Source organism: Balaenoptera musculus, chromosome X (genome assembly GCF_009873245.2).
Source record: "Balaenoptera musculus isolate JJ_BM4_2016_0621 chromosome X, mBalMus1.pri.v3, whole genome shotgun sequence".
Classification (NCBI taxonomy): domain Eukaryota; kingdom Metazoa; phylum Chordata; class Mammalia; order Artiodactyla; family Balaenopteridae; genus Balaenoptera; species Balaenoptera musculus.
The window spans coordinates 76,773,878-76,787,518 of NC_045806.1; the positions used below are offsets into that span (position 1 = coordinate 76,773,878).

The window sequence follows — 13,641 nt, forward strand, 5'->3', positions numbered from 1 at the left end:
GCTTCCTCACAGTATGGCAGTCTCCAAGTAGTCAGACTACTTTCAACTCAGCTGTTTTTCCTGAATGAGTATTCTAAGGGAGCAAGGCAGAAACTGTGAGATTTGGTTACACAGGGCCTCTCCATATTCATTGTGGTAGAAGACTACATAAGGGTCTGAATACCGAGACGTGAGGTCCATTGTCAGGGCTATCTTCAGAGACTAGCTACTACATGTAGCAATACCACAAACAAAATTACTGCTACATCTGGTGGAGTTACCACACTATTGGATGTCATGAACCAAATCCTTCATCTTTATATGTTGGCATGTATAAGTTTTTTATATTCTGCTATAATTACTATCAGAGATGATCCCTATAGTTTGCTTTTATAATTATCAACTGTTATCCATACCAAGTAATTATTTTTATTTTTTAGAGTGTAGAATCTATTTAAATGAATTCCAATTCAAAATCTTGCCCCTAAGATTCTTTGAAAAGATGATTTGTAATTTATAAGCCTACATGATTGAATAAATTTGTATTATTATTTACTGTTTCTGCCCACCAGAATCTTACAGATATAACAGTAAAATTTCATTACATTTATTCAAGCTTATTATTCAAAAAATGAAATCTTGTAAAATTATAGTTAAATAAATCCATGTTCAAATGATGATCAGAATATCCAATGTGCTCAAATGTCAATATGGGTGACAGCCTCTTGCTTTAGAACAAGTTAACTTTTATTCTGCAACTGGATGTGCCCTGTTAAAAAATATAATAAAAGCAATTCTGCTGCCAGGTAAAGCAGGTTTGAACACAGAGCTGACTGTTCACAAAAGCCTGAAATCGTTCACAACTCAAGATAATATTAAAGTGACTTCACTAGATAGCTGAAATAATACATTTTCTCAATTGGATGTATTAAGCAATTATTCAGATCATAGCTGAAACCCTGTAATTTTCTGTCTTTTTCAGTCCCAGCGGCGTGTCACATTTCACCTACCAGAAGGCTCTCAGGAAAGCAGCAGTGATGGTGGACTAGGGGACCATGATACAGGCAGCCTTCCCAGCACATCCCATGCCCTGCCCCTTGGCTATCCTCAGGAGGAGTACTTTGATCATGCTGCACCCAACAACCGCACTGAAGGGGATGGCAACTCTGATCCTGAATCCAGTAAGTGACACCTCTCTAGTCCTGCAGTATAAATGGGCTTACTGTGTTAGAAAGTCAAACAACTGTAGCCATAATAACATTGGCCATTTAATTATGTTAATAACACATTTTCAAAAGGTAAAAACACAGAATTAGGTGGAAGGCATATATGCAGCAGTTTATCATTTTTGAAATATGTGATCACATCTACTTTGAAATTTACTATGAAATTTTAATAGTCATTTTGTTTAGGCATAGATAGAGTTTTCCATTTACCTAAACATACATATGTATTTATATGTATATAATCAGCCAGTTTATTTTATTCATTTATTTCTGTACAGATAAAATATTTTTATAATTCATATAAAGTATTTTCTAGATTTTATTTTTAATTTTTAATAGAGATAAGAATCATAGACAATTAATTCTTTTTTGAGGAAATAAGAGATCCCGACTCCAAGGTAGAAGAATTGGTCTGAGGTTTTCAATAATGTATTGAAACCACATGCCTTAAGCCATGTTACTCTTTAGAAAAACATTTAGATTTGGTCTCCAGACTGAAGGTATTAAAGGCTATATTTTGCACAATCCAAAGATGTTGAACTCTTGAAAAGGATCATGAAGTTGATACTAAATAGAGCTCATTAAATTTATTATCTTGAACATGTATCTTGAACATCACTACTTCCTCATAATTTTGGGAAATACAAAATTTGGTAAGATTATACATATCTCAGAAGATTCTTGTATTTGAAGAATCATAATTTGCCTCAGATATGTTTTATATACATAAAGCTGTGTAGGTCCAAAAGAGCATACCATATATGTGATAGAGAAGAGTCATAGGTATAAAAAAAGAAGAAAAATGGGACCACGTAACATATAAAATAAATATAAAATAGAAATTTTGTAAGGTATTTTGAGCATTATGGATTGTATGGATATATAATTTAAATAAACCTCTAGTTTTGAGAACAAAATGGCTTCCCCATCATTGTATTTTAATCCCTATTTTCTAAACTCAAAAAAATAAGGGAAATGTATTGGTTAAAGATCAGAATGTAATCTAAGACTAAGCATACAGAACCAATGACAGCATAACAAAATTTTTCTCTCTACAAAAGTAGACACTGGATATTAAAGGTGTTTTCAATATAAACATTTTAGAGACGTTTTAGACACCAAATTCAGAAAGTCCTAAACATCTATCTCTTTATTTAATTTTATACTTAAAACAATTTATCAGCATTCATTCTGAGGATGAAAAATTCTTCCATAATATGTAATACTAATCTACCTTTCATTTACTTATGTATAACATGATATAGTGACTTCTGGTAGAAATACATGGCTGTGACTATATCTTCTGCTATAATGAACTCAGAGCCAATTTCTAATAAGAATATGGTAATAAGTAACAAATATGCATTAAGCAAAGGTATCTTTGTTCTTTTTTACTTCATAAATTATTATTGTAATTGTAGGCCTATCACTGCCTTGTTAACAGATAGAAATATATAGATGAAATAAGCATCATTTTTATAAACTAGAGAGAATTGATTCCTTTGCGTATGACATGTGTTATTAAACCCTTTTCTTAGAGGATGGTATAGCAACAATTAAAGAATAAACTCAAAGTAAGCATCCACAGTGTGGATCTAACCCTGAAATAAATTTTCAAGCTGAATGAGACTAAGATGGTATATTATTGATAGTAATAGGGGCAGAATTGGTATGGGTTAGAATCTATTATAAAACACTTAAAATCAAATACAGCTTTATTTATCTCAATTGTATCTATTAATAAGCAATTGCTTAAAAATATTCAAATGCAGAGTTCTTTACAGGACCTCATTTTATTAGTAGTTAAGAGTGCAAGTATATACCTGAAACTAATATAATACTGTAAATCAACTGTATTTCTATAAAAAAAGTGCAAGTGTTAGTAACAATGTAAGAGCTTTATTTTTAAAGCTTGTTTCTACCAGGGACTAAACATTTCTCTAATCATATTGACACTGTAATTTTGACTACTAAATATTTTGTTCATAATTACCCTACAGGATGAAGCAATGACAAATTTCAAGTTAATGAAGTTCTTTATTAATTATGTTTTATTTTAAAATTGGGATGGCTGTAGGCAGTAATAATGGTAATACAAATAATACATTTTTGCTATTAGTTATTATAATAAACTTATGCAAAGGTAGAGATAATTAAAAATGAATATCCATTTCTGTATAAGCCTAACAATATTTATGGGTTAATGTTTAAAGTTTATTTTTACTATGAGTCATATTAGCTACCTACTCTACCTCGGAACCAGAAACTTCCATCTAAACCATGTCCCAAGAGATTTTTGTCCATTTTGGACAATAAAGGACCTTAAAACAAGGGCAGAAGCACAATATTTCACTTTAAATAAAGTTCTATTATCTTAATATGGCATGCTAGTGGGATTTTTAACATATACATGTGTGTTTTGTTTTGATTAAAAAGGAAAAAAATAGCTGATGCAAAATTTGCCATAGCAAAATAATCTCTTTAGGCTACTACAGATGATAAGGTGCTCTGATTGTTCAAAAAGAAGCTCTATAGCTCTGAAATAGTACATAATAATGGGTTTTGTGATATGGAGCAGATGCCAATATAATGTGCAGTGTTAGTCAGTACCACTACAAATAAGAATGTAAACCATTAGAGGAAATAAATGCTGTCCTTAAGCAATAGAATTAATTTATGCAGTTCTCATTTCATATTTTGAAATGCATTACATCCTCAATCTGCTTTCTTTTCTGCTAATGAATTGCCCAAAATAGTATATAGTTCTGAATATTCTTTGTAAGTTCACAAAAACAGATAGAAATATAACTTTTATGAATAAGATTTTCTCCAAAATTTGCTAGAGGGATTTATTAATACTAGTTTAAAATATAGTTCCCAGGTTGATACAAATCTGCTGATTAGGTGAAGAAATTATGCGATCTATTCTCCTGAGTCTTTTGCCAAGAATATTAACTTTCCTTTTTAAGATAAAGAAGAAACAAGCAAACTCAGTCCAATTATTTCTCTTTCAGGAGACAAGTTTAATAAAACATTCGGTCTCATTCCATTTGAAGGCTTTTTGAATTTTTAAATTTCACAATTGCCATCTCCTGACTTTAGCCTTTGGTATGAGGGTCGCTGAATGCCATTCTAAGCAGTTTTTTCTTCCTTGGCTAACAGCCTATGTCCCAGAGCTTTCCTCCCGTCATAACCCCATCAAATTATGTGTACCATTTCAAACGGACCCTGCTCTTTGAAGCTAGCTTAATTAGGTGAAAACATAAACAAACAGAAATCCAGCTCATAAATAGTATTATTGCTTGCTTCTGGGTTACTGTGAATACTGTAACAGGTTATGTCTTTGCATTTTCAAAGAATCTTGTGGAGACACGCAAGACTGTGGCCCTAGCAGACAACAGAGTATGAATGTGTACTGCTGAGAATTTTATAAATGAAGATATAGTATTAATTGACAGATCTGAGGACAGTGTGGTCCTCTTGGGACTACTCTAAACACACTAAATTACATATGGCCCTATGTTCATATATATATTTATTTACAAGTAGCATCAAGTAAAATATAATTTATGAAGAGAAGACTTAAAAATACTTTCTAACTTTCTTTTGTAAAACACTGCTCTGATATTATAATTCAGAATAAGTTCTGAGACACATGGAAATACTAGCGAAGGTTTGCCATGTTAAACTTCAGAGATTTCTGAATAGTTCATACACATGAAGTTAGAATGTGTGTGGGTTTTTTTTCCCCTTAAATAGAGAATGCAGTGCTACTCTCTCACTATGGGCGAGTTGGAGTGAAAAGAGTAACTACTTCTAAATTTCTGTTGATCTGCTGGCATATTATAATTTGACTGATCATAGATAACATCCATGTTTCTTTGGAAGAGAAATGGTGAAAAGAAAGTTGCTAAAGAGGTTCAAGTCAGTCTTCAGGTTACCAGCTGTAACAGTTCATTTTCAGAGAAAATCCTCCTAAATGAAGGGGAAAAAATACTTTGTTTAATCTGTGCTTTAATGATTGTCAACTGCAAAATTACATCATCTGCATTTTTTGAAACCTCTTCATTGGATGTGGTCATTTCACACACGAAGTCACTCTCTCTGAAAATGTTATAGTTGGTCTATTGGCTAAAATTTGAATTTAAAGTAATAAAATACATGTAAAATTTCATCAACGTTTAAAAAAATGTTTTGTAATGTTTTTCTTTTACTTTACTCATTTCTGTGATGCAAAAGAAAAAAAAATAGAATTCCAAGAGCATTTAGGGCTAAAGAAGTTCTACATTTAAAGTAAAGAGGAATATATTTTTTCATTAATTTAAAAATGATAAATCTCTCTGCTAGAGTATATCTCAGGTTAACACATCTCTTTGACATTCATTTTTCTTTCACTAGATCAGGTTTGCTAAGCACTCTAACATTGTACTAATTAATTCACAAAAAAGGGAATAATTCATCTTTTCCTGGCAACACGTTTTGATTGATCCTCTACAAGTAATCTAATTAATTGGTATAGAAAGTGGGAGACCAATTTGACTGACTAGAGTACTGCTCAGAGAAATGCCAAATTTTGTCTTGTTCTGCCGAGACTGTTGACATGAATAACACCACGGTAATTATTAGTTGAATGTTTGATTAGTTGAATATCTAATTCTAAATGTAGAAATTGGGTAAAACAACAACAACGACAAAAACTGTAATACTATGAAACTATGACTTACCTAACAATGGATCATTAAATCCCAGCCCTTCATAATTAAGAACATTAGGAGTCAGTTAGCTAAAGGAAAAATAAAACTACCCAAACATTTTTTCAGGCAAATTTGATATATTAGTATTGTGTTAATTATTCATCTGAAAAATTCAATGAGAAAATACCATTCAGTTTGTTAGAAAGAAGAATAATAATGGTACATATATTTAAGGGGACAGTAGCCATTACTTTTCCAAAAGATGTCACAGAAAATCATCTAAATCTATAATTCAGCAAATGTTACCCATATAAATGTTAATTAGGTACTTTTGTTGCCAAATTTGACTTCTTAAATCCTCCAATATTGTTTTAAATGCATTTTTGAGCAAAGCTACACATCAATTCCCATACCACAACAGAAAGAAAAGTGAATGGCATCATTTTATTAATATTGTTATGTGAAACAAACAGGAAATGCATTCAAACTAAGAAAGAAAAGTTATGCTCCTTTTAAAGGTTAATTATCCACCCAGGCCAATTCTGTCTCAGCTGGCTATGTATTTGAAAGATAGTTTCCTAAACTGTGTTTATTCTTAGCCTGTATAGTAGTGTCAGTCCAGGGAGGGAAAAGTAAAATAAATAAATAATTTGAATCAGCTCAACAAACCTGAAGTCACGGATTTTGAAAGATAAATCAATCAGTATTTCTAAGGAGTGACATTATCAACTATCAATTCTATTTGTTCTGTCCCACCTGGAGAAAGGGACTGAGCTCAGTGCACCTGGATTCTGAAGGTATAAGACAAATGTCTGCTAATTTTCATTGTCTTGACAATAGACAACAACATTCAGCTTTATCCATCTATTGAAATAAAAAAAAATCCTTCACATAGAGTAATATTTTTTTAAGCTAACAATAATATCAAAGAAGTCACTTTTATTCATTCTCACAGGAAAATCATTGCAGTCATGAATACTGTCTGTGCCTACCAGCTTATTTTAGTCCCTGGTGTGTTATATAAATAATAGTGTATATAAGTAGATTAGAAAGAGTGGTTCCACCCAAGAGTTCAGCTGTCTGCCATTGCTTGGGAACGAATAAGACACACTTGATAGTAGTTGTATATTAAATGAGCTTAGGCAGATATAAACAGTGATCTAGTGGCAGATGCTCTGTAATTTGTATTAATTTTATCACTTAAATTGACATGCTTTCGAAAAGTCAATTTTTTTCTTTGCATAATTAGGAAAGTTAAAATATATATCTTAATAAGAAAATGGGTGAAACAAATCTTACTGCACCATCCTATCATATCTAACTTTCCTATACAGGAAATGCAATCACCATACAAACCAATCGAAAAATGACATCTCATTTGGAGTATCTAGGCTTTGTGAAGGCAATGAAGGATTTATACTAGAGATAATCTAAAAAAAAAAAAAAAAAAAGAGTCACAAAAGTCATGGATCAAGATGAAAAGTATACCTCTGAAGTTGGAAACTTGAAGACATTTACAGGATTCCATTTGGGTGACAGCCTTTAAGATGAGTGTATCTTTAGTATCTTAAATCTAATATGGATTAGATAGAGGTTTATCAGTCAAAAGCAGGCCACTCTAAGTAAAGCAATCTCTTATCTTGTCTTTTCTGTTTGAAAATGACAAGCACTAGGAGCTTGGCACAAGCTGCCAATTGAAAGCCAATGCCATAAGGTCTAGAATGTCAGTAAGCTTGAAAAACCACCTTCAGTGGCAGAGAAGAGGTGGCCTTCTCTTCACAATAAGCCTTCCTATGTGTCTAAATTTTTATTAGGCTACCTACACCACATAATAAAGTTCATTTGACATTTATATTTCTATTATTTATGAGCCATGAGGCAGTTCTTTTTATGACCTTCTTCTGTCTTTCTTCTGCTTCTTTTATCTTACTCTTACTTCTCACTTTGCCTATAAGACAAGAATGTTTGCCATGTGTTCTTTTTTGTAGTTCTTTGAAAGATAATACAATCAGTCATGCAAGATGCAACTTTTGGGTGACTTGGACTATTTAGTAGTGTTAGCCATATACCAATTTCTTGTCTTAAAATAATTTATAAATTTTAATGAATGAGAAGCATTATAGCAATATATTTTGTCCCCATGACACTTTTAAATTGTACAGTAACTTGCAACTCTCATAACTGCTTGCATCAACAGAACACTCAACAACTAGTAAGTATATCAAGGAAATCATTAAATAATGAATAATTATAGACGATCTATCTTACCATGATTTCTGCAATTTGCTAATTTACATCTTTATCAAACGTTGAAGATTCCCAGTAGAGAATAGAAGTGACAGTGTTTGCTGAACCAATTTTTTCCCCATTTTAATCAATAATCTTAGTAATTTTTGTCCCAGTTCCACTAAAATAAAAATAAAGCACATGATCATCTGGCACTTTATCAGTCTTATATTGGAAAAAATGTGTAGGTTACATAAAAAAGTTCTTCTAAGTAGTATATATGAAATTAGCCTTTAAAAGTATATTTTTTTTGTCAGAAATTTCTTCTCCTGTAATATGTATAGTTCTCAAAAGCTATGAGAAAACAGATGATTTTAAATATTACTTTGAGGTATCTATGTAAATCATACTTTTAAAAATTTGGATGTTGACTAATAGTTTTATTGTAATATTTCATTTTGTAATCACTATTCATGAAATATTTTTACCACAGACCACAGCACATCAACTTGTTTAGGCCATCATTTTGCATATTATAGGGTTCTAATTCAGGCACTGCAATTAACTAGCTAGGTGACCTTGGACAGGCATTTTAACCTTACTGAATCTTCTTTTCCTTAGCTAAAAAATAAGGGGATTATACTGATCTCTAATGTCCCTTTTAGGGTCATAATTTTGTAACTATTAAAATCACAAAATGTACATGTTCAGATGTTGCCATTTATATAGTCTTTGAATTTCAGAGCTCTAAGGGACCTTAATGCCATTTAGTCCAACTCCTTCATTATGCAAATGAGAGAACTGAGATTTAAGCCTTTTAAGCAATAGCTTAATGTCCTAAACCAAGATTTAATGTTTATCATGTTCTAAACTAAAAGAGTCACTAATGTTGGTAAGCAACTACTTTTTGTAATTTAAATGAAGCAACTTGTTGAGAATAGACAAATATAAAATTTAAATACTTACCATCCCTCAAGGGGAATGTTATAATATATCCATATGGAAATTTTTTTATATATGTGATGAGGCCTTGTATTAAAATTTTAAAATGGTTCCCATTTAGCATCTTATGCAACTGAAAGGCAATTGAGCAATATGGACTGATCATTTCTAAAATTACTATTAGTGCTAACCAATGAAAGTTTTATAGGGAAAATTGCAAACATGCTGAATCTTAATGATTGCTATGTCAGGAAAGCTAGCTAATCTTTACTATGATTATCTAACATACATAAATTTTTGATTGTGTGTGTGTGTGTGTGCGCATGTGTGTGTGCATACTACTTACAGAGCAAATTGGGATTAAAAATGAATTGTACAAGGTTAATTTCCTCTGAATAGGGTGAAAAGTACGTAAAAAGAATCTCAGGGGGGTGAAACAGAATGAATATGTGAACATATCCCTCATCCTTTCTGCTGAAAACTCAACTCTTCCTCTATTCTGAAATTCCTATCATTCTATCCTACTTCAATTTCCTAGCAGAATGTTGAAGTTATAATTAACAAGGAAGTGATTTTGATAGACTCAAGTCGACTGAGTTAATAGTGTGCCGTATAGTAAAAATATTTGGAGAAAACATTATAATAGTCTTTTATGGACACTGATCAGAACTGGAGATAAAAGAGTAATAACTTTTAGAGCTATAAAGCAGCTGTACTCTGCTCAAACTTTTAAATTATGTGAAGAAGTTTGTCTTACCTAGAAAGTATGTTTGCTTTTATTTATACTAAATTGATGACATGGAAGTTAATCCTCTGGATTGAGAAAGTCACGTTGAAGTCAAAAAAAATATTTTGAGAAAATACTTTTTGGTCTTACAAATAGCATTATTTTTACAGCTCAAAATTATCTAAGCATGTAAAAAAATGATGATTTTCATTTGGCTTTTTGATATTCTACTCCTATTCTTTGGCTCATCAGCAGTGTAGCACAAGGCTCACTAGCACATTATCATTTTTGTTTTAATGGCCTAGTTTTCCAGGGTTGGGGTCAGATCAGATTTACTTACATGTAGATCTATGTATGGAAATTAATCCAAAACTGAATTGCACAATTCTTTCTTAATTGATGGTTCTATTCAACTACACCCTGCTTATCTCTTTGCAAAACGTGTGTTCTCATAATGCATAAATACTTCTTGGCTTTGATTTGAAGGAGAAGCCAATTTTACAGAGGCACGTACATGTTGTCTAAGTCATTTTAAAGAATGTAGCAAATTAATCTTTAGCAAATTATATGACTAAGTTAAATATTAACAAGAAATTCAGGGATTCTTTGCTTAATTCAAACTCTAGTTACAAGGATGCGGTACTCATCTGAGATGTTTTTGAAATATGAATGCACCAAAGGCCTTTTCAATTGTTTGATTATCATGCTTTTTATTGAGCTGTTTCTGTTTGTTTTTTCCTAGAGATCATTTTCTATAAAATGTAGTTTTACAAGTTTAGAACTATTGCAAACATTGCAATACTAATGTTTTCTAATGTTTTGTCCTCTTCTCCAGCGCTGATTCAGAGTTGAATTGGACAGGAGAACAGGATATATCAAAAACTTCACGCAGGTATCTGTTTTTATTCAAGTAGAAAATTGGAATTTGGGGATTCAACCAGAAGTAAATCCAAATATTGAAATTCCAATTAAAAGTCCCATCATATTGAACTATTAAGACTTCCCTTCTGAAAGAACTAGCCATTACCTTTTTGCAGAACAGCTTAGCTTCCAAAATATAATATCTGAAATCCAAATATCATGAGGAAAGATCTTAAACACACTGAACCCAATTCAATACCCATGTAACTCTTTGAAATATCCCCTCAGGGTTTCAAAGGATATGAACTGTGGCTAAGTAAAAAAACCTTTCATCTAGAAAGGTCCCATAATACCCAATAGTCTGAAGTGAATCTGTCTATACATTATCACTCAATATAGGAAAAAAGCAGATTGCTTTTAGGACAGAGAGTGAGAGACCACTGCATAGGTAAAATTAATCACACATTTTAAACTGAGTTTTCTGAGCTGTTTCAGCAATACTATTTTTGCAAAAAGGAAGAAATATTGGAGCAAATTCAAGCTAAGACCTTAAGAGACTTTGATTTTAAAAGACATTGATTTTCTTTGTTTGCCCACTCCCAGATAGGTTTTTTTTTTCCCCGAAATTGAAGAATTTTAACTCTCAGAAGATTAAAAAAATACATTAAGATGAAGTGCAGATGTGTTTTGTCTTCTCCCATTTCTGTTTTAGTCTCACGTCTACAAGTGAGCCTAGTTGCTATTGTAATATGTATGATTAAATAATTAGTTATGAAGAGAAGCATTCTAATGGGATGGGGCCAGGCTACTTGGTTAGACTCAGTCCTGCAACTCACTAGCGATATGACATTTGACAAGAAATTTAAGTTCCCTGTGACTCAGTTTTCCTCATTTTTAAAATGGCAATGATGACAGCTGTCTCACAGCATTGTTGTATTAAAGGAGTGTGTGCACATGTATCTGAGTATATACATATACTTAAAGTATTTTACAGGATTTTTTCTTGGGATAATGCATATTCTCACACAGTACTTTCCAAAGTTTCATGCACACACACCACCTGGAGATCTTGTTAAAATGTAGACACAGTAGTCTGGTGTGGGAAACTGAGGTTCTGCATTTCTAACAAGCCCCCAGGCAATGTCGATCCTGCTAGTCTGGGAACCTCACTTTGATTAGCAAAGTTCTAACAAGTGTGTTGAGTAGCTGACCAAAATAGAGATGAGGGAGAGCAGTGCAACAATTAGCCATGATGAGTTAAAGCATTAAAATAACTCATGATGATCTGTGATAAAGCCTCAGTGGAGGTTCTGTTATATTTTAAGAAACATCAAAATTTACTGTATTGGAGTTTATATTGTATACACTTTGGGATAAATCTTGTACCGAAGTGTAGAAAAGCCTTCTAGATAGTTTTGAAGTGTTAGTATATACTCACTTGGTTCTTCAACCAAAAGATTGTCTTTCCTTACTGTCTCTTCATACACACATAGGTACACACACACACATGCACAGACAAGTGCACACATCTTATTTTTTTGACAATTCCAATTTGAAAAACAATACATTCTATTTATATGTCACCATGTCATCTAGGTGAGGATAAATGCTCTTTTTATTCTAGGTGTGCAGCTATATACAGGCTCTCTATTTCTGGGAAACTTATCATAACAACAGGGCAGAGAGGGCATTAGCAAAGTAGAGCGCTAGCTGCACAGTCAACTAATCGACTCAGCAAACATCTTATATGCATGTGAAGTCATTAAGCTTCCCATTACACACAAGCTGATTAAGAATCCTTCTGGATCATTGCTCGCGTTGATGGTCTGATTTCTGTGAACTATTATCAGAATGGGGAAGATGAATAAAGAAGTCGAGAAAGTGACAAAAAGTAAATGCAAAGAGACAGATAAGTTTCCTATTGAATGTGGGGTGCTGGACTGTTTCATTTGACTACTTTTGCATGTATCCAGAAGAGTCTGCTTTTTGTGTATGCCTATTGAATCATAAAAAGGAAATGTCCTGTTGTTAAAGTCCTAATAGTTTTGAGAAGGCATATTTGCTTAGCAATTCAATGTGGATATATTCTCTGATAGGAACTTTGAGTAACTGCTGATTATGTGTGAGTTTTATTTCTTTCTTTATCTCATTGCTCACTAATATATCCTAGTTTAGTTCGAAAGAGTGAAGAATTATTGACTGATTATTTGTTCTTGCATCGTGTTTTATTATTATCATTCATTTTCTTTGCAATCTTTCTCCGTACTCTCCGCCTCCTAGTTTGTTTTAGGAGGCTGTATGCCTCGAGTCTAATGGACATAAAATGAAGGGAAGTCTGTGTTTTTAGTATGCATGATGCTTTCTGAATATAGATGCTGAGGGAAATTGTAGGCAGATGTCTTTTCATCTCTCATGGTATATGGCTTTTTCTATTCCACGGTAGGAATCAAAGACAGATAAATTCTATTCAATATTTTGACTTATTTGAATTAAACCTTCACAGAGTTTAAAATATATTAATGATTTTATTTCAAATTGTTTTAGAATTTTCAAATTAACTATTAGAGCTTTTCCCAGAAATGAATAGTTTAGGATCCTATCAACAATAGCAGCAGCAGCAGCAATAATAATCATACAGTCAAAAGTAAAATGTTCATGTTGAAATTTACAGAGTGTATACTCTTCTTTGTAAGTGGGTGGATTGATATGTTAGAAGGGGTAAATGGAGAATATGTTACTGCTGATTTGTAAATCAGGCTTACCCTCACACTCCATAGGCATAAGTGCAAATAAGTATTCCTCCCCAGGGTGAGGATTGAACATACTGAAGATAAAGCAAACTAACTTACTCTGAGCAGGAAGAAATAAAAAGAATACTTTCCATTTTTATAACTTCCCACCATTTTCAGAGACATAAACCATCTTTAACATTATGTTTTTATTGCATGAATATGGCAGCCCCATGTTTTTGCTCCATTACAAAAGC

The 13,641-nt window shown here is 32.4% G+C and overlaps 1 protein-coding gene across 1 annotated transcript in view; it reads left to right on the forward strand.

The window, feature by feature from the left end:
- Positions 1-13,641, forward strand: part of PCDH11X (protocadherin 11 X-linked) — a 663,037-nt gene that overhangs the window by 475,810 nt on the left and 173,586 nt on the right. Inside the window, exons 6-7 of the mRNA XM_036841163.1 lie at positions 962-1,160; positions 4,368-4,391. Coding sequence (XP_036697058.1) covers positions 962-1,160; positions 4,368-4,391 — 223 coding nt within the window. The remainder of the gene's footprint in view (positions 1-961; positions 1,161-4,367; positions 4,392-13,641) is intronic.